Here is a 22,104-nt window from a genome sequence, read left to right as displayed (position 1 = left end):
TTGAGGCTGATGGCCCATTTTCCCTTCACTGAGTCTTAAAGATTACCTGATATTTAGTCATAATGATTTATTTGTTTTTTTCTCTTCCTCAGATGTACCTTAAGTGACCATTATCAAGGGTATCTTAACTGGGAAAATCCTGTCTCTAGCTTTGCTAGTTCATCCACAGCTTAAACAGGAATCACTGGAAATAAGCTATGGGATTTTTTTTTAAATATACTACAGCAGTATTTGAAAATGAAATATAGATATTCATTAACTACTTGACTTTCACCCTTCTCATAGAAGGGCATAAAATTTTAATTGAATGAAAATACCAAGTTTCAGCCATTTAATATTGATGCGATAAGAATACACAGTTTAGCCCATTAGTTAGAAAGAATACATATCAGTACAAACATCACATCAGCACTTTTAACACTGTATGAAATTAACTGCAGTATTTTAAAATGCTATGACACCACTACAGTCATAAATTCCCAAGGTTCCCCAAGATTTAAAAGCAAAAAGATCTATTACTAACTTGCATTCCTCTAAAGCAATATAAGGATGACATTTATTACAAAAAAGTTCTTATTATACGTAGCAGAAGTTACAAGTGTGTTTCCATTCTACATTTGGGAGGACTTTGCATCCACCTTGCTGTAAAGATTTCTTTCTAGTAACCAGTTGTAACACTTGCTGAAGTCACACTTCATTGTACTCGTGTCTGAAAACAAATGACCTTGGCTCTCAATATATTTTTTTAGCCTCACAGATTCCAAAAGCACAAATACAGATTTTTCTGGAATGGCTATTTTACCATGGACAACAGCAAATTAAATCAGTTTTAGAAGTTCCTTTGTGTCTAGGCCTGAAATCTTAGTATTAAATACAATAACCCTACCAGGAAAATGAGGTTCAGAGACTACTGTGGTTCAAAGATAATTCTGTATGTACTATGAACTAATGAAACTAAGACACATCAGCACAGAGAGCATGAGACTCCTGTAGGGATGGTTTTCCGAGAAAGTGAGCTCACACTGCAGTTAGATATTAGGTGCACCAGTCCATGCCTTGCACAGACTGGTTTCTAGTGGTTAGTCATTTCCCTTACGGCACAGAAACAGTTGATACAACCATTTCTTTGATCATGTCTAAAACTCAGGATCTGCACACAAAATAGCTTCTCAGAACTTCAGATTTCTAGCAGGAACTCCACCAAACATTTTTATTGAATAAAGATGAAATCGAAAGCTAAAAAAAGAACAACATACAGGGGAAAACCATAAATATCTCTGTTACAATCCAAAGAGGTTCAACAAATGCAACTGCAACTTTTTAGAGGCTGAAATGAACTACAGACTGATGTTTCTTTTGTTCTTTCACTTCAGCAAGAGGAAGCGGTGAGCAGCACACGTTCGCGGAGCAAGCCTGGCGACACAGGCTACCACTTCCTGCTGAATACCCTCGCATGGCTAAGCCTGAGCAACGCTTTGGGTACAGAGTTCAATGCAAATTATGCAATATAAAACCCTTTAATGACTATTTCACTAATTCTGTAGAGTGTCTATGCTTAATAATATTTTTTTTTTTGTGCCGTTGTAGTAAGAAACCAGCCAGGAAATTAAATCCTTGAGGGATGTAAATTCTTGTGGGATTCAAATAAGCTTCACTCTGTGATGGTGTACACTAGTCCGTATATCCTCCACAGTACAGTATCTCTCCATCTCTAGCAATGCAAGATGTACTTTACAAAAAAAATATATATAAAACACACAAAAAAATTTATAAAAATATGTATAGCACCCAATGCAGCAGCATTTTAAAGTTTTTTTTTTTTCCCTCCAAGTTGTGGAAATAAAAACAGGTGACTAAACACTAAGAATCTGAACAGAGGCATAAAAAAAATAATGCCTAGCTTGCTTGCTTGTTAGAGTCTCATTTTAGACCCATCTATGAATGAATGTAGAAGACACTGCAGTATTAAATCTTATTTATCAAACTGAAAACTAAGAGATCTGTTTTGCAAGACTTGCATACAATAAACCCCCCACCCTTTTAAGTAGGTAATCTCCCTACTTATCTAACCACTTACCTCTTTTGAGCTAAGAGTGGAAGAAGTCAAAATTAAGGGGAAATAATTTTTTTCCAACGAGATTCTCTGATAAGCAGCAACTCTGTGGCACTTATTCCCACAGGACTTAAAATAGGAATTCATTACAAGATTGGGAAAGGAGTCAAGATACAAAGTCTCCTTCCCGTTTTAAGCAACAGGGCATCAAAATGTCTGGAATTCATGCATCAGCTTTCAAGCTGAGCTTGTTCCAAGTTCGCAGCTTTGGTCCTTCCTATCCTACTGTGTTCATAGGTCTTTTCTGATTTTTGAACTTTTTAATGGACAGAGCTGGAGAGAACTGCTACTTTACTGCAAGACACAGCATGTTAGAATCTTATAGATATGTAAAGGCAAAGAAAAACAAACATCCTCCTGCAGTCACTCAGAGTAAGGCTGAATTAGGAGCAACTTAAACTAAGCAAGTGAATTTGTAAGCTACCTTCAGAAATAGGAAGCAAGAAGAAGCACATGACTGACAAGCAATATGCTTCACCTTCGTTTTGTTGAATTCCGGGAGGGAATTATTTGCAAAATATTTCTCACTGTAGCTTTTGCTTCTTGCAGACAGCAAGTGACTAGCTGCATAGCTGAACGTCAGAACTAGCCAGCAGTAATACGGCTGTAATACAGCTCTAACAGCTGGTACTGTCTGCCGATTCCCAAAGGGCAGGTTTGAGTTCTGCAGAGCTGTCACAGGCCCCTCATCTCCAAGACACTGCAACAGCACATGTCAGAACCAATGGCTGCAAGTGCATTTGCTTTTAACTATACTTTGAAGAGCTATAGGCAATCGGTACTGAAGCCCACCGACATGCTTATTTACACACCTCGCTCACTACAGGATGACCGGCTCGTGCAGACGCCAGCACTGACCTCAGGCCTGGAGGAGGGCTGAAGGGTTTCAACACCTCCCCAGCAGATACCAAGCACTGACAGACGCCCAGGACAACACTCCTCCAGAAACTTGTTCTTTGCCATATGCCATCTGCCAGTTGGGGGAGATAGATTTGTTCTTGTAGATTTTCCTGCAAGCTTACCCAGGAATTATTATTTTTTGTTCTCTGAAGTAGGCATTGCTGGCTACATACACAACCATGGTTTTTTTCTAGTGGTGTTTTCAAGGGAATCTTTTATTCTACTACATCACTTCTGTCTGAATCTATAAAGATTGATAAATGAAGCCTCAGAAAGATGCATATTTATTAGATCTTTTTTGAAGGATTCTAGAAAACACAAGAACATGACCAAGTAGGAAACAAGATCAGAGTAATAGGCAGGGTGTGGAACACTTGCAACATCTAGTGTGTCATACAGTGCCTAACGCAAAAGAGCAAAGTCTAATCATTTTGAACTTGAACATTTGGCTTTAGTTCCTAGTAACATCTGCAAGGAATTTTCAGATGATCTCAGCAACATTTGTATCAGTATGTGACTTAAAGATGCAGTAGTCTTTATTGCAACCACTAAATAATAGGGCAGATAAACATTAAGCAACACACTAGGGTGAAGGCCAATATTTTTCAGAAGTTGCAAGATACATTTATTTTAGAATTATACACAAGTGCAACTGTATTTATTCATCCTTCTATGACTTAACAGGACAAAGCTGTATTCAATATGGACACCCCATAAGAATCCACAAGACAACTTAAATCAGAATGGGCTGAATGGGCTTCTTCAGGTTAAGCTGGCCCTCCTTCACCTCATTCTTCAATTGTACAAAAGATCCAATATTGGTTTCCTACACAATGACAACAGCAGTGTCTTGCACCTTTAAAGCTATGAACATAGTAAGGTTCTTGAAGGAAAGTTTAAACACACTACAGGTGGCAAAATAAAAATAGACACAAATGGCTAAAGTAGGTAAGGCAATAAAAGATGCAAGTGCCATGTACATATGACATAAGGCGGTTTTCTGCTAATAAGCACTTGGAACTCGTAAACTAGATCAGATCAATGCTCATAATAACGTTAAGCAAAATGCAGCTTCTGACAGGACTTATCTCCTCAGCTAGGGTACAACTACCACGCCAACATCCCTTTCCTTCCCAAGATAAATTACTTGTCATTTAAAAACAAATGAGATTCAAAACACAACTCAATTATCAGAATTAGACCAGCTACACTTTGAAACATTCAGATTTTTGACAGCTCAATGACCTATAGTGTAATCCAATTATCATACTAACATCTGAATCCAGCACTCTAACGCGCTTCTGTCACCTGTTCACGGCAGCGCTGCTGGGAGCTCTGGCAGCGCAGCAGCATGTTGGAGGGCTTCAGGGCCAACACCAGAGGGTCCTGCAAAATCAGGTTCTCCTTTCAGAATTTTGAATTCAGAATTTACAAACTCCTTCAAAAGCCTTTGAATTGCATGATTTTAAACATCAAAAATTACTTGATCCACATTTAAAGACTGCAAGATAAAATAATAGTAGAACTTAATACTACTTGACAAGACTAAAATCACCAATTTCAGCAACAATTTTAAAGGGGACAGGTCTCTGCAGAATTTCTTTTAGAGTTTGCAACCTAGATATTACAGCACTATGAAAGTGCATAATAAAGAGAAGCTAGCCTATTTCTATTGCTCATTCCATTCTGAATATAAAATAAGTGACATTCAGTGAAAACTTAGTTTCATCTAAAGTTGTTCTGGAATACATTAAAATTGCTGATACAGATACTGATACAGATAGCATGGTTTGCTTATTTTAAGGCTTATTTATAGACTGACTGTTTCTAAGAGGAATGCACTAACTTAGCTGCTTGGAAAACATATTCCTTTCAAGCCAACGTACGACTGGAGAGCAGCAAATATTAAAATCATTCACCAGACTTGAGTTGAGGCTCCAGTTGCCCAGCTAGTTGAAACTCGGGTAGGCGTGGGTAGCCACTGAAGAGTGGTGACCAAATCCTCTTCTCTTTTTGGTCAGGTTAATCTTTAGCTGGATGAATTCCCTCATTCAGCTTAGCATTACCTGCAAGCACTACTGATGGCACAGCAAAGAGAATCAGCACACACAGTCACAGTCGCCCCCCCCCCCCCGAACAGCTGACCACAAACTAGATTGAATCAATGATGAAATTCAAGTCCTTGCTAACACAGACTGAAGGTGGCCACCAAGTAGCTCGCGAGCAGCTCCAGCGTAGCTCCAATGCCAGGATACGACCTGACCAGCTGCAGCCCTGTGCTCGTACAGGAATTGTTCTGTATTTGAATCTCCACCTACGGCGAGACACTGGCCAAAAGCAGCTGCAGTGCTGTCCCAAGAACCCAGCTCCACACTCGCTTGTCCTGTAACGCAGCAAGGGGAGATCTGTGCATCTGTCATCAGCTCCAAAGCTGCTCTTTCCCTCGGGTCTCTAGGACATGCAGTATACGGTGCTCTACCGCATGAAAAACTTTGCCACATTTGAGAGGTAGGAAAGCCAGATTTTCCCCAATTTAAAAGGTAGCTTAGGAAGCCAAGTATTTGATGACTGTCAGAAACCAGCACTTAAAGCAGGACAATATGCAATTCATAACCATTAACTGCATCATTTAATAAGTGCAACCAAAAAAATCCCCCAAAAACAAAGCCAAAGAAACAGGAGATAAAGATGATCCGAGGTACAGTCAGACTTACTTGAAGCTCCTGCCTGTAAACCAGACAAGTTTGTAGATGCTGAAAACAGAATATACTTTCTTTAAGCAAGATAACTCTTAAGCACTAAATATCTCTGTCAGCAAAGTAGCTCACGTCATCCAGAAGTAAAGCATATTAAACATCCAAAAGGTTGAAAAAAAGCCGTATTAAAAAGATCCTATACAATCAACACTATCCTTACCACTATAAAGTTCATTGTTCACTATTTGTATTCCACACTTCAGCTGCACTGATGAGTACTGGACAAGGAGGTTAGGTTTATTTTTATTTAGTAATTTCTGGTCCAGATTAGCCTATATGACTGTCCAGTAAGAAATGGAGAATGGGCTTTTTATTTATTCACTTATGTATTTTTAAACCCTCTTAAAACTTTAGGACTCCACTTGATCTGAATGTATATAGTGAAGTGGTTATTCAGAGTGAAGAAATAAAGACTTTAGGACCATACAACTGTTAGTTTATAATGGAAGAGCCACCATATAAAAACAATCATACAGAGGGTCCTACAATGCATGAAGTAAAAGAAGCAGCGATAAGTCATCAATGAGTTAAATAGAAAAGCCTTACATGGTACAAACAATGCACCTTTTATCTCCTACTGCAGCAGTAGGTATGACAGGCACTGCATGCAGATTCTGTCAGCTGCAGATTTAAAACACAGTGGTATGAAGAGTTGAAGGAAACAGTTAGTCTGTACAGCTAAACTTTGCTACAGCTTAACAACTACATTGCCAAACACCTCCTTGAGAGATTCAGGGATATCAAGGCAGGGCTAGGGGCAGAGGAAAGAAATGTTGAATTGGGTAGTGGTAGATGGAGCAAATATAAATTACAAATCACTTCTATAAAACTAGAAACAGTTCAAAAAGATGAGCAGAGATGAAGATTTTTGGAAGTTTTATAGGAATGCTGGAATGCCCTACTCATTCATTATACAACAGACCATAGCTTACATTTCAAAGGAAAGCTTACTAAAACTCACAAGATTAAATGATATTAGACACAACTGTTGGTCAAAAAAAGACTTAAGGAGGTACAAAATTACCTCCCACTGCCACCGAGTGGGAACAACAACTTGCTGACTTGAGTTCTGAGTCAGGCAACTAAAAGCCTCTGGATCAACTCTGCTTGTACAAAGCTTTATACAGTGCAACTCCATTGAATTTAGTACTATTCATAGACTATTCACATGCATGAAATGGATCTCATCCATTTCACACATCTAGAGTCACCTTGATGCACAAGGTATTTAAACTACCATAACATTTGATTAAAGCTAAAAAGCCATGTAATATTCTTGGAAATTAGATGTTTGTTTGTAATGCCATCACAAAACCTGAAATAAAACATCACTATAAACACTGCATGTATTCTTCACCACGTATTATGAATTTTCAGTAAGTTTTGGAAGAAGTCAGTTCAAGATGTATTTCTGTTAAAGAGATGGCTCTTAGCTGCCCTATCACAGAAGCACTGGGAAGTCCTATAAAACAAACAAAAAAACCCAGAAGCTATATGCTTCAATACCTTTCTCAAAGCCTGTACCAATCAATTAAACAATACATTTGTTCCTACACTCATTCAGTGCTACTCTGTGTTCTTAACTGTGTATTCACAGCAAGTCACAAAAGCAGCTCCAAGCTGCCCTCCTGTCACTCAGATAACCAGATAACACATACCCAAGATGGAGCTCCATCTGCCAATTAAGAATAGGCATGAAGCAGTTCGACATCTGTCACGCTGTTTCAGAATAACATACAGCAAGGAAGCTGCAACAGCATTTTTAACTAAAGCCAAACAATTTCATTTGTGTTGGCCCCTTACAGAACACAAAAGGGCAATACGATCTCATCGGTAGACGGAAATCAAAGTCTAAGGTGTCTTTTGTTACCAGCTAGGCATTGGTGTCAGTTTTAATGTCACAAGAGACAAGCTTTTAAACCTATGATATCTCTAACAGCAATCCTTTCTGATTAGCATCTTGGTGACTCCCCATCACATACCCTGAACTCTGAATCCTTCTCCAGTTTCATATTTACCTCCCTAATGCTGTCTTCCCCTTCTTACTTAAACCCTTGACCACCTCCTCACAGAGATACCCGAGTCCCAGATCTTATGAATCTTGCACCTGCAGAATGGAAGTGCATACAAGAATAACAGCACCACCTGAGACAGTTTCTACTAGCCTCACAGCTTTCAAAATCAGATTTACAATTCCCTTAATAAAAATGACCATTTATAAAGCACTGCCAGTAACTCATTCCTGACTATTCCTTCCCCAAGCTCATGAGGGTTATTTTCTTCTATAGCTCCCATCATCTAGAGAAGTCCAAAAGAGACTCCTTTTTTCCTCCCATCAAGCTTTAGTATGCCCATGCTCTTTTGGAGGAGAATCTGCCTCTCCTCAGCTACTTTTTGTCTATAATACAAGTAACTGTGGGGACAAGAGCCGCAATATTCAGTGAGGCATAGTTTGAGTACACTGAAACAATTTCCATTACACATTACAGACATAGAAGTTTCACTGCAAAAGGGAAGTTGGTAATTTTGCTTGTCAAAGGATTTTCATCAATGTGTTCAAAGGTCAGCACACACGTGCTTGACTGCTGGAGTAGTGGCCTATTTTGCAAGATGATGGCCGAGGAAAAGTTACTTCTGTAAAATCAACAAATTGTTTCAGCTCGCAGATACAGTACTGCCTCGTGTGGCCAACTTCCTGCCTAATACTGGTATCATCTTGGATTAAAAATAAATATGACAAATTTTGTTTTAGAGTCAGCAAGTCTTCGTACTAAGTCAGAAATGCTCTCAGCTAAAAGATATGACTTTACTCTCATAGAAACCAGTTTATACAAAAAGTTGGAAGGAATGCAAAGAATAAGCCTTACTATTTGGAACGATAAACCCAATCCAGTTTTACCAGACAGCACTACTTGAACAGCAAGTTAGATAGTTGGAGACTAACAAATTAATGCTTCTTATTCTCGCACACTGTATTAAAAGTACTAACAAAGTGCACTTTAGATACTCCAAGATAAGTTTTGCTTTAGGAGTTGAAGTGTGAAAATTAGCTGACTTGATTGCATTTTACTTTCCATGTAGATGTGTGTAAAAGCAGAAGTCTCCACTCAGGAAGCAAACTGAACAACATAACCTTACACAATAAATTTCCATTGTAAGAAGAGTTTTATCCTATGTTAACAGTGAAAAGCTGATCCTTACTAGTAATCACAGTAGTGATGGATTTTTTTGGCTCGTCAATCCCTTCAGAAATGAGAGATACATGTAATAAATTTCAGATTGCTGAAGGCCAAAGACCTGCAGACCACAAGTTGAAAACACACCACTTAGAGTAACTAAAGGAACATTGGAAACAGATTGCTGGTTCACTTCTCTTAGTCAATGGCAAAGTTTGCTGGCTGTGTTAGTTATTCCAGATAGCCAAGATGAAGACAGAAAGCCCCTGAGTCAAGGCTCACTCAAAAAAAATATTCTGGTAAATTATAAGCACGCATGCATTGCGCTTTCTTCTTACTCCTTATGCAACTGTTGGCCACAGGATACTGGGCTAGATGGACTTACAGTCTGAACCAGTACAGCCATGGTTATAGCATGAACACAGTCTTGAGGAGAAAAAAAAAAAAAAAAAAAAAAATCAAGGGACCACCTGTAAGCCTCCAAGCAAACTACCAAGATTTAGCCTTACAGACATGGCTTGCATGACAGCAGAAGAGAAAGGAATCTGTAAAACAAGCTGTTCGGCTCAGTGACACAAGCACGTTGTTAAGAAAACAGAATAACTACAACTCATTATTGACTCATTCCTATCATATGAACATTGAATATAAATAATATGAATATTCTATAATAAAACCCAAGATTTCCATATTCTTTTCCTCCTCTTTTTGTCTTCCACAACTGTCAGGAAAAAGTTCCCATCACTCTGGTAACTGAAGTTAGTGAATAACAATGCAACTGGGAAAGGATAAGAAAGATACTTTGGGCTTGGACATTTAATCATAGCAATAAAATTGGTTCAAATTCTAGATGTAGAGTCTAAGAAAAAAAGTTTAAAACAATTAGAAGTTTTACATAATGTAGTTAGAGGTCCCTAAATGGCTCACCTCACATACAAACAATATTTATGAGTATGATTAAACAATAAAATTTGACATCACATCTCAAGCAGATGCCTTTTCAGATTCTGGAGTTAAAACAACTCCAGTCTTGTTAGGAATCAGACAGACTAGAAGAGATCTAGGGTACCACTCAGGGCATACAACATAGTAGGTACTAATTGAAATGACTGTGAGCTGAAGGCACTAATAAGAAGCACTGTATTGGAGAAGCCTCTTTCTGGAGAGCATATAAACAAGGCAGCCTGGCAGTTTATACCTCAGGAAGACTGTGTACTCAACCAGGAATGCTAATCCAGGGACCTGAAAAATTCATTTCAATTGGCAAAGGCCTGTCTGGGAAAAGCACTGCATTTCTGAGTTTCCCTCCATGCCATCATTGGTTATGCTTTATCAGTGGAGGAATAAATTCAGAGGTGTTAAATACAGAATTCCCCTAAGCTCATCAGATACATTAGTTATGACTGTAAAACTGACCAGTACCAAACAATCAGCATGCACTCACTGCACTTTTTTTTTTTTTAAAAGAGCATTTTCAAGAACATACAGCTTAGATCTGCATGAGTGACTTAAAAGTAATACAACCAATACATGAGAAAGACTGAAAAAAACCAAAAACTGAGTACTTTATTTAAGCATCCATCAGCACTTTGTATGAACAATTTCACTATTTCCTGTGTCGTCAACTTTTCTCTTTGTAGGTCCTTCGCTAAAAACAAAAAAAGACTGGAAGAAAAATTATACAAATAGGAAAATGTGATTGTGAAACCATAAATACAGCTTGACAAATCAGAAATATGCCTCAATTATTAGTAACTTTCTTCAGGTTGATTAGTGGTGATATCAGTGCCTTATAAAAGCAAATATAAGGGAAGGACATACAACAATAAAATCTTACATTTACTGAATAAGGTAAGAAAAAACAGCACCATCTTCAGCATCCTCAAGACTTCAAAGTGAATCAGTGCACAAAAGGAAACATCAAGGGACTAAGCAGTTCAAGAAGCATCATGATAAAAGATGACTAGAAAAAACAGTGAGGCATCCATTTGTGTTAGCCATCTCTTTTTAAAGAGTTATTTTATATTTAGTACAGCACCCAACTTAATTTTTTTTTTGAAAACCATACAGCATTTAATAATCTCTATTAAGCCTTTTATTGTACCACACAGAGCAAAATATTCTTTAGATAACTGCTACTCAGGCCTTGATCAGTTGGTGTTACTGATGTAGCATTTGAAAAAGTGGTTGAAAAGAGCAAGCAGCGGGGAAAGGAGCATGCAATTTTAGTTTTGTAAAAATGCTTTTTTTGAAATTTAGAAAAACTGGTTTTTCTTTTTAAGCCATAGAAATGCCAGTGATATCCAGTTTAGTCATTCACATCTGCTTAAATAAGATTTCACTTCTTCCCTGTGCATCAAGTGCTCAACACAATAAAGTGTCTAAAGAGGCAATGACATTTCAGTAACACAGAATAAGTCATATATTATTTCATCTCATCTTTAAATCAATTTCCTTAAAACAAAGAGAGCCTACTCATTCTCTTAATATTATTCTTCAAAGTTAACATTGGTTTTGCTCTCCTAAATACTAGCAACCTCCACAGGAATTTATCCCTTCATCCTGAAAAGAGCATACTTCATTTTATTTTAAAAGTGACCCCAACTACTAGAAGTTAACCATATATCTCCAGTTTTGCAGGAGATTTCAACTCAACAATATCTCAGTAAAGGACTTAAAAAAACCCACAAAAAACAAAAAAATCCCTTTCTGCTGAACTAAATATAAACACAACTTTTAAAACAAGTCTTACAAAAACTCAAACCGCAGTACTCTGTTTTAATATATTAGATCTCATTAAAACAGGTTAGTTGAGTTTTAGAAGCACTCCTTTTCACCATCGAGTCTAATAACCAAACTCGGCTTTTATCAAGGAAGTTCCTCTATTTAATCACAAAGGCATTTCTACACAGTTCTTAAACAGAACTACTTCAAACCCTGCAGATTTGAGCTATATGTATATAAATACGCACATGCACGTTTAGAGAAGCTCACCCAAGAAAAGAGATTTGTCAACGATCTGCTAAGAGCAGTTTGGTCACTGCAACTACGTAGCTCAGCCCAACATGAGCAACGACCAGCCTGAACAGCTCAAGCCATCTTCCATTTTCTGAGAACTTACGTACAAACGTGAAAGGAACAGCAGTGAAACAATAAGGAGCACAACTTACAAAAAAAGCACCTATAAGCCTGTTCGTGTCATATTATGGATTTCGTATATGACTCATTACTGAGGCAGTTCTGAAAACAGCTTTTTATTAAAAAAAAAAAAAAAAAAGTCCACATGAACAGGAGTTTCCACGGCAAGAAAGAAGAAAAGGCGGCTCAGCGAATCCGCACACCCGAGGAAGAGCCAACTGTTGATACGAGCAAGGCGCTCACGGGGGCCGAGCCGGGGGAGGGAGCGCTGCCCGAGGCAGGCCGCCCGCAGGGGGGAGCGCAGAGCGGCCCCTGCCGCCACCGCGGGGCGAGTGACAGGCTGCTCCCGCCTGCGGCCGCCGGGGAAGGGGCCGCCGCCGCCCCCCTTCCTGCCCCGGCGCCCGGGCCGCCCCCCCCCCCCCGCGGGAGGCTGCTCCGCGGCCGGCAGGGCTCTGCCCCGGCCCCGGGCGCCCAGCGGCGCGGGAGGCCCGGCCGCGGCCCGCAGCCGGCGCGCCCCGCTCTCCCCGCGGCGGCGCCTCCGGCCGCGCGGGGCCCGCAACGGCCCGCAACGGCCGCGGGGCTGCCGCGCCGCGAGAGGCCGGCGAGCGCGGCCCGGCCGCGGGCAGCGGCGGCTCCCTCCCTCCCGCGGCGCGGCCCCCGCCCCCGCCCCGCGCCGGGAGGGCCCCGCCGGGAGCCCCGGCCCCAGCCCCAGCCCCGGCCCCGGCCCCGCGGCGGAGGCGCCCCGAGCCCACCCCGCGGCTCGGCGCGGCGCGGCCGCTCACCGATGGTGGAGATGAAGGTGGTGTTGAAGGCGTCCTCGCTGAAGCGGAACAGCAGGCAGGTCTTGCCCACGCCCGAGTCGCCGATCAGCAGCAGCTTGAAGAGATAGTCGTAGGTCTTCGCCATCTTCGCTCGGCCTCCGGCTCGCCGCCACCCGCAGCGGGAAGGACGGAGCGAGCGAGGGCGGGAGGCAGGCGCGGCCCCGCCCTGGCCCGTCACGGCGCCGCCGGAAGTGCCGCGGGGGGCGACGGGAGATGTAGTCCCCGGCGGCGCGCCCGCCTCGCGGCGCGCCTGCGCCGTCTGGGGGCGGAACGCCCCGCCCCCGCCCCCGCCCCCGCCCCCGCCCCCGCCCCCGCCCCCGCCCCCGCCCCCGCCCCCGCCCCCGCCCCCGCCCCCGCCCCCGCCCCCGCCCCCGCCGAGCTCCCGCGGCTGCGGGCGCGGCGCGGCAGCGGGGACTCCGCTCTCCGAGTGGGGCCGCAGCAGTTTATCCTGCCGCGGTCTGAAACACAGGGCTGTTCCCGGGAAATAGGCGTAAAAGTCAGTTGTCTTCCCAGCACAGCGTTTCTGCCCGATACAACCCCCAGCGGGGGACAGCGGCCGCCATTACATTGCACATAGATAGCACAGAGCTACGAGCTGGTAATGACGCCGAAGCAGTGCTAAATTCAAATCTGTTTATAGTATCTGTGTTTGTGTCCGCGCAGAAGAGCTGCTTCCCCATGAAAGGCTTCCCTTCCTCCCGGGGCCAGGCAGCCAGCTGCAGCAGTTGTGGCACAGCCTAATACATCTAAACACGCTCATTTGGGTAACCCTATCTTAGTGGTTTGCTTATAAAAAACAACAGTTCCCTGTCAAAATAAGTCTATCACCAAAATAATGCTTCAGTGGTATTGCTCACATCACCCTTAACACAATGATTTCTAAGTATTTGAATATCTTCTACTTAACTGAAGAACAAAGATAAAGCTTTGGACAGACTTTTGTGGGCTTTCCACAATGAACCAGCGCTGCACCAGATGGCCTGTGTGCATCTGAGCACAGCAACGCTGGCTCTCGGGTAGCTACGTTCAGTAGCATGCTGCAAAACACCACATTTTGCTGCTCCTGTTAACATGGACTAGAGCTGCCAGCCTCATTTCTAGCTTTCCTATTTCCTAAGGCTGCAAGCAACATCAGAGGATCTTGCAGGCAACATATTGCCCGGGAGCTTCAGATCTGAGACCAGCATCTACAGAAAGGCTTCACCAACTGCCTACAGCTGGACAAATCAAAGTACCCTGCAAGCTACTTGTCTATATATTTTCATATTAACAGTCTTCCATAAATGTAATTTTTGAGATTGAGTTTTAAAATGTGTATCTGTAGTTTGATTTTGTAATATCAAGTTTGTAGTGTGTTCTAGCATATATTACCTTTCAGGAATGCTAAACCTTAAAAACTAAAAGAAATAATATTACTTTAAGAGTATCAGCAGATGAAAGAAATAGGAAGCCAGCATAAAGAATACTGAGCTTCATCCTAAATGCACTGACACTACTGGTAAGTTTGTATCTTGTATTTTTCGTGTCAATGCTCAAATTACAGTGGATGCATGAGTTTTCTACATAGAAACAGATGCATTCTGAATTTAATGGCATGGGGAGAATTGCTACCACTGAGCAATCAGGTGGTCACATTCTGCAAGGGATTGGGCTAAATTCTCTTTGGAAACCAATCAAAATTTGTAAATTAGAGCCACGTAGTTACCTGAAGTGACACAATAAATAATGGCATAATACTGCACTTCAGTTATATGTACATCGTTAACAAGTAGAGGTGAAAAAGTGGATGAGCATGTGGCCTCAACTGTTTCTTTTAAGTATAGATTTGGGAGTGTCATGTAAGGAATAAACTGTAATTCACACAACACAGAAAATTATTTTCACTCAGTCTCAAGCAGAGTTAAAAATGTGTGTATTCTAGAGCAGTATGTGGGTATTTTACACCATCTGAATAAAGTCCTTTTCCCATCTTTTTCCACTGGTAATTATCTTTTAATGTGAGGCAGCCTCATTACATATTTTTTTATGCTGTGTTCCTTACAGGATGTTACAAGGTGCTATAAAAATAAATAACATTACTGAAACAATTTAAAATGACAGCAAAGATCTACTGCTTTAATTTTTAAAGTTGTAATATGCCTCTAAACAAGCTATAAAGAGAAATTTCTATTTGTGTAAGTCACTACAACACTACTTACTTCTCTCTTAGGAAAGCAAAGGAAAAGAAGCAGTTTTCCCCAAATTATTCATTAAGGGATTGCCATCCTGCAAGGCTCGAAACGCCAATGTTCTTTTCAGCCCGCTGTAGGCTTTCCCTCACCCCTGTGCGAGAACGGCTCTTTGGCACCTACTGACACAGGAACACCCCCTGCCACTTCATCTGACGGGGTGGCTGGCTCAGCAGCTACCCTGCGCACCGGCAGGGGTGAGCTGTGGCATTAGCAGACACCAAGGGCATAACATGCACCCCTCTGATTTTTTTTCCCTGTGTGCAAGATTCTCAAGTACCCTCTAGATGGGACTGCCCCCACACAAGTAACTTCAGTCATGATAAACCTTGAGAAAACAAGGGCTTAATATGGCATTATGTTCTTAATCATGTATTACTCAGTTTGGTGGTGTTCCTGACCAACATATGTTTGTGTTACAAATCATGAAAAAAGATCCAGTAACAAATCTGATGTAAAACTGTACAAGCTTACAAGCTAGGTTCAATAAAAGCTTGTCATAAATGCTAATCAAACTTCTGGTTAATTGTATTAAAATCTAAATTCTTAACATAGGTGCTGTGTTGGTGATTCAAGTAAAAATTTCACTGTTTGTTTGATTAAGACCTGTGGCAGATCAGGATACTGTCTGATAGAGGGGAGCCAAGGTGGCAAAACAAAGATTTTGGAGGGGAAAGGTCTGCCGGTTGATATTAACACACTTGCAGAGCTCAACCCTGTTCAGGCTGGAATTTGAAAACATGGCTGCTTAGTTCATTTTTTTACAGTATTATTGACAATTGGGCTGTTTAGATGTTAAGATGGGCTGCTGAAGTACTTATTATAAGATTTAAGGTTATATATGATAATGACAAGCTGGCACTGAAGCAGTAAAACCAAACAGATTAATTACTTCAGACTAGCATGAATAATTAGATTATAGCAAACTGCAAATGAAAAAGTAATCTCTGAAACATTTCCATATATCTGTATTTTCAGAGACATGAATTGCTATGTACTGTAATTAGGGCCCTGCTGAAGATTACTGACTGTATCATCTTCTTTTAGCAATGAAGAGAGTAATTTGGGGGTTAATATTCACTCTGAGATTTATGGAACAAGTAGGTTTCCATATGTCTTTGGAGCAGTATGTTTGTGACTGCCATCTGTTACTCAAGAGTAGTTTTATAGAAAAATAATGCAAATTACTTCCCTCTTTAATTACACTGGTGCTTTGCAATATTGTGTTCTGTTCTGATCTGGAAAAGTGCCAGTTTGCCAGACTCAGAGGACAGATGTTTACTTAACCACCAACTTTAAAGTTACTTTAAAAACAAGATATAAAGACTGAAAGTTATATTATTTTTGATTTTTTTGAACATGTAAAAGCTGTAATTGTACAACTGCATACCTTGCAATACTTCAGTAAAAGTTTGAAGAATACTATCAAAGCTCTTAGGGCTTAACACTTAATCCAGTCTGATACTTGGTCCATGAAAATACTTTGAAACCCAGTCTCTGTTTTAGCACTAAATTGAAAAAGACAGTATTTGTTTTATGTGACATTGCAGTGAAATAGGTCAACTAAGATTAAACATTTTATTTGTGTCTGACAGGGGAGAACCACTGAGGGGTATACTGATGTATGAAGTTGAAAATGGTTGACATTATAGTTTACCTTTTGTGACTATATAAATGGGGATAGCACCATAACAATGTTGCCTAGATGTTGACTATGATGCTGATTTGTACATTTCAAAAAAAAAAAAAAGCAACACTTTAAAACCTTTTAAAACCCCCAAAATAAAATTCCAAGTTCAGTCTCAACTGCCCTAACAGTTTTGCCTGAATATCACAGTTGAAACTCATCCAATAAACAGATGTTGAGTCCCAAACAAGATATGGCAAAATTCCCTTAGTCACTGAGATGTATGTAAAGTGCATCTGTTAAAGCACTGAGATCTTGTCAAGAAAGGCACTAACATGAGTAGCGCAATGCAATTACTCCCTCGATTCATATGCAATAAATACAACAACCTTTACATACGCATAAAAACCCCAGAAAATACTGTGACTAGTTTACTGACATCTACATTTTTAGGAAAATAACAGATTACAGTCTTGCTCCTTAATTCCCACTCTCGTTTCTACTTGTCTCAAATGATAGACTCATTACTTCTAACTTTCAAAAATCTTTTTTCCCCCTCTATTCAAATAGAAGATTAGCTAAGTATAAAAGAACCCCATACAGAACACATATTGCTGTGTGAAAATACTTCTTTAATCAAGTTCTTTCATTCAATGTGTATGAAATTGTAGGAATTTCTAAGTCTTAATTGTTTAAATACAAGGCTTCAAAAAACAACAGAATTATTTAAAATGTTGGTAGAACCAAGATCCTGTTATTCTGTCACTAATTGGAGTCTACAGGTGCAAGTCCTGCAAAAGTTAAGCTTACAAGGCAGTCTTTCCCAGAATGCCACCTAACTAAAAATCATGAACATGAGCTTTGCTCCTTAACTTTTGGACTCTGGTAAATAATATAATAATAGTTTTCATGTATATCCTTAACAACTCTGTTTTTGGCAGATGCCACTGAAATTTATTACTGTTTGATGACTACCATGTGACATTCCTTTAAATAACTGCCACTTATTTGCCAGTTCTAGTAAGTATGTCTTGCTCTGCAGGTGGATATTTCTATGCTCATTCTACACTTTGTCTCAGTGCATTCAATATGTCCTGCTTTTTACTTAAAAAAATGTCAATCCACATGTTTAATTTTTTTGGTCTTTAGAAAGAGCGGTACTTTCCTTTACCCGAGTGACCTAAATGTATGAATTCTTCATATCTATGTATGTATGTATACATGTATGTGTTGCAGAACTTTATATAGAAGAGATTAAGTCAAGCCATTAACAAGAAAAATTACACAAAGTATGTACAGTTTGGTCTCCCTCAATCCCAGAAAGGAAAAGCACTATAAGATTCTTATCTGTAAATTCCATGAAGTTCAAGGTTTGTTAATAAGATTAATGCTAAAAGTGGACCTTCTTCAAATTCCCTTGCCAATCAGAACTATCTCAGCATAAGCCATATTTAAACCCAGTGAACACATCCCAGGGTTTATACCATTAATTTATAACCAATTAAAAATTATTATACTTAATTCTGCAGTATGAACAAAACCACAGGCAGACAGTGTTCCAGGTCAAACATACAACTTGAAGGGAAACTAGTTTTGAGCGCAGCTTAGAGTTGGTTAACATATGGAAATCTAAATAGTTTTAATGATAATACTACAGAGACACCTACCCACATTTTAGTATTCTAAATGTACCACAGGAAGCATTATTAGGGTGAATTCATTTTTTCTAGAATAGTCAATATACATCTCCTTGGAGACCATGCTCAGTTTGAAAGATGTCCTGTAGTAAACACCCCAATAGCCTGTATTCTGGCAACATCACATAGCAAATCCTAACCACCCCCCCAAGCTCTGCTGCTGAAGGCTGCAAAAGGAAGAGAATGGAGTAGTACCGGGTGCGAGCAGGCACTCCAGTGTGGCCTCCCACGTCGCAAAGCGCATCCCAGGCACAACTCAGCGAGAGATCACCACAATGCATGTCATCAGAGAGTTTCAGCTTCAGCTCTGAAACAGCAAAAGACTTCCACTCATTATGTGGAAAAAAAGTAACCATCATTATGTTGTTTTTAAACATCTCCAGAACAACTTCTGGAAATTTTCTCTAGTTGTTCTAGCAGACAGACAGTGCTTCTTGTTCTTTTCTCTGAAATGAGATTAAAGTCTTTTTATTTTTTGCAGAGGGAAGACTGGAAAGGGGAAGTAATTTCTCTTGGACTTGTATATATACTCTGTAGGCCATGTCACTGTGGTACAAACCTGGCAAAAACGGACTACATTTCTCTCCCAGTTAACTTGCAACATAAAGCTCTGTGCTGCATTTCTGCTTTCCAAATAGCGTACTTCAAAAAATTTATATCATAAGATTGAATGTAATCCATTATAACTGACTCCTTTAGCAAGTCACGCTCAACTACAAGCTGCTATGAAAGGGAAATGAATCTCCAAGTAAAACCAAAATAGAGAACCAAATAGAGGGATGTGTCCCATACACATCCTGTTTTCAGATCATCCTGTGTGCCCTGTCTTCCACAGAAACCTGTTTTTAATGTAAACTGTGAATCTACAGTCTTCCTCAGGCACCGGATGGACCTTGCAGGAAAAACATTTATGAAAGGAAGGTTAGAAGGAAGAAGTGAAGGAAGGCAGTACTTGAAGATTTTTTTGTTTTGTTTTGTTTGCTTTATATATTGTGAAGGTATTATCATAACCAAAGAAACATATAATTCTCTTCCAGATTCTGAATCAACTGCCTTAATATATTCTCTCCTTTCTTCTTGCAGGTAAACACCATACATTTGAAAAAGACCGAAAGGTAGTAGAAACAGTTAAGAAGCAAGAACTTGAGCCAGCTGCTCTGTACTGATAACTAGTGCATGTTCCTAACTTCACAGGACAGCATGCAGAGCATGAGTCAGGGCCTTTCAAAGTCCCTATGATATAATGAAAAGGACTTGCAAAATACCCTTGGTAGGTGTCATCATCTCTCCAGAGCATAAGGAAAAAAAATGCTAACATAGCACTACAGTGTGATGGGTGTGACCGAGAGACAAGAAAAAACAATATAATGGCTTGAAGCACTACAACACGTGGGTCTATTCTTGCAGAATAACGTGGGGTTTGGGGGGAGGGAGAACATATTTTGAAAGCTTTGTACACCGGCAGCATTGGAGATGCCGTCTCAGCTTTGGGAATATTGTCATCAGACAGATGTACCTCTATGAAAATTTACATCTTCACTTCTGCATGTGGCAAATTTTTAAAATCCTGGAGGAAGAAAAGACAGGAAATTCCAGCTCTGTATTTTAGGAGAAATTAAAACAATTCTCAGAAAGAAATAAGAAACTTCAATAATGGAAAAAAATTTTTAAAAGCTTTCATATTCATGCAATATTTCTTACTAGACCATAATAAATTTAAGATAACGTTATTAACAAATATACTAAGTAGATAACAGTTATGTTAATCTGCATTATGTAGTTTAGATGTTAAAGTATAATACAATGAATTCAGTTTTTGACAAAGTTATTGAAAAAGTATTTCAGAAAAGGTGCATGGAGAATACCTTTATGTCTGGTTAAACTATTTTCAACATCTATTTCTTTGATAAAATTTTTGCTAAATGCATCAGTTTTCCCTTCAAAAAGGATGTGGCTTGACATTCTGTTTTAAATTTTTTGAAGACTTTTCATAGTAAGTGATTTTTATAAGGTGTATTTGTGCCACTTAATGGACTTTTAGTGAATTACACTTTTAAATGCAGCTTGGGGCTTGTTTCAGTTAAATCCAATAGTCTTACAAATTATACTCATACTTATTACTCATAAAAAAATTCTACCTCTTAATGACAAAATTAATGACTATTTTTTCATTCTTACTATCAGCAATTTTTTATTTCTCATAGGTTTTCTAAATCAAATTAAATGCATAAATAACTAACATAAAAATTGTTCTTCTTTTTTTTTTTATTTGGGTGGGAAACTCCAGAAGAGTTTGTACATATATACAGCTTAAAATAAGGTGTTATTTATTATAAAATATTGAGTCACATTTTAGTCAAAATCTAGTATAAAGGTACATTGGTCTTCTAAACTCCATTTAAGATCTGAAAATTCAAGTTGAGACCTTGATCTCTTGATCAATGAACATATGAAGATGCCTTGCAAAAAGAGAACTAAGTATCTGTAGGCTGATGAATTGTTTTTAGCGATTATACTTGAACATGTAAAAATCCTATTTTACAAGTAAGTGTATTTTTCTTATTTTTTCATGTCACGTATTCAACTATAAAAAGGAAATACAAGCAGATTTTTTTAGAAAAGAAAACTGAAATAATACTCTAACACTGTTTTTCTCTGTGCTTAATCAGCTCTTGAGTTAGTCAGAGGGAACGTTACGGTGTTTATAGCAGGGCAATATCACAATGACCATTATAAAAGGTCTTGTGCTTTTTCTTTCCCTTAAGTTGCATTTTATCGGCGATAAAGCATTAGATCCATCATCAAGGCTGTGTGTAACACTTCTTTACAGGAAGTGTATTTAACACATTCTCTATGGTAATTTGCTGAAAAAAGGTTAATTAATTACATTACATGCAAGGAAATTACATTGTTATTTTTCCAGTACTGAAAAATAACTTCTGTATTAGGATGAGTTTCCTTCCTTATTTCTAAAAGTCTGTTAAAAATGTACCAGATACCCAGCAAGGCGCTTCCACAGCAGACTCTGACGCCCGTTTGCACCCGGTCTTCCCCCTAGTGCCCTAGTGCCCGGAACCGCCCGTCCGCCTGCCTGCTCTCGCAGCACCGTTTCCCTTCGGGCAGCCATGTAACGCCAGGGGCGGAGGCCGCCCCCCTCCGCGGCAGGACCGTTAGGACCGTTGGGGGGGCGGGTCCGGTTGTTCCTCCGCGCCCCCGCCCCCCCAGGACGCAGCCCATCGCAGGCCGCGCGCCTCCGGCTGGACCGTTAGGACCGTTGGCGGGCGGGGCCGGTTGTTCCTCCGCACCCCCCCCCCCCCAGGACTCAGCCCATCACAGGCCGCGCGCCCCCGGCTGGACCGTTAGGACCGTTGGCGGGCGGGGCCGGTTGTTCCCCCGCCCCATCCCGGACGCAGCCCATCGCAGAGCACGCTCCCCGCCTCCCGGAAGCGGCGGGCGCCGAGGGAAGGGGCGGGCGGTGGCGGCCGTAGGCTCGTGTGGCGGCTCCGCCGGAGACATGCCTGTGAGTTGTTTACCAGCGTCGGGCGGCGCAGCGGCCCCCGTGCCGGCCCCGGGACAGACCCCGTCGCGACCGGCCGAGGCCAGAGGAGGGGGGGAGGAGGGGGGACCATCTGGGGAGGCCGCTCCTGG

At 40.5% G+C, this 22,104-nt stretch overlaps 1 protein-coding gene across 9 annotated transcripts in view; it reads right to left on the bottom strand.

The window, feature by feature from the left end:
- RAB8B (RAB8B, member RAS oncogene family) overlaps positions 1–21,735 on the bottom strand; it is a 38,099-nt gene extending 16,364 nt beyond the window's left edge. For 5 of the 9 annotated variants that reach the window (XM_067305639.1, XM_067305641.1, XM_067305644.1 and 2 more), the window contains exon 1: positions 12,866–13,059. In XM_067305639.1, the coding sequence (XP_067161740.1) occupies positions 12,866–12,989 (124 nt within the window). In that variant the 5' untranslated portion in view covers positions 12,990–13,059. Of the gene's footprint in view, positions 1–12,865; positions 13,060–18,651; positions 18,764–19,972; positions 20,055–21,448 lie in introns of those variants that run through there. The other 4 variants (XM_067305642.1, XM_013957117.2, XM_013957114.2 and 1 more) reach the window with 4 other exon arrangements.
- Between the last annotated feature and the right edge of the window lie 369 nt (positions 21,736–22,104).

The sequence above is a fragment of the Apteryx mantelli genome, chromosome 15, assembly GCF_036417845.1.
Source record: "Apteryx mantelli isolate bAptMan1 chromosome 15, bAptMan1.hap1, whole genome shotgun sequence".
Lineage (NCBI taxonomy): Eukaryota > Metazoa > Chordata > Aves > Apterygiformes > Apterygidae > Apteryx > Apteryx mantelli.
Note: the sequence above shows the minus strand (reverse complement) of the source record. Positions and strands in the feature narration are given on the sequence as shown.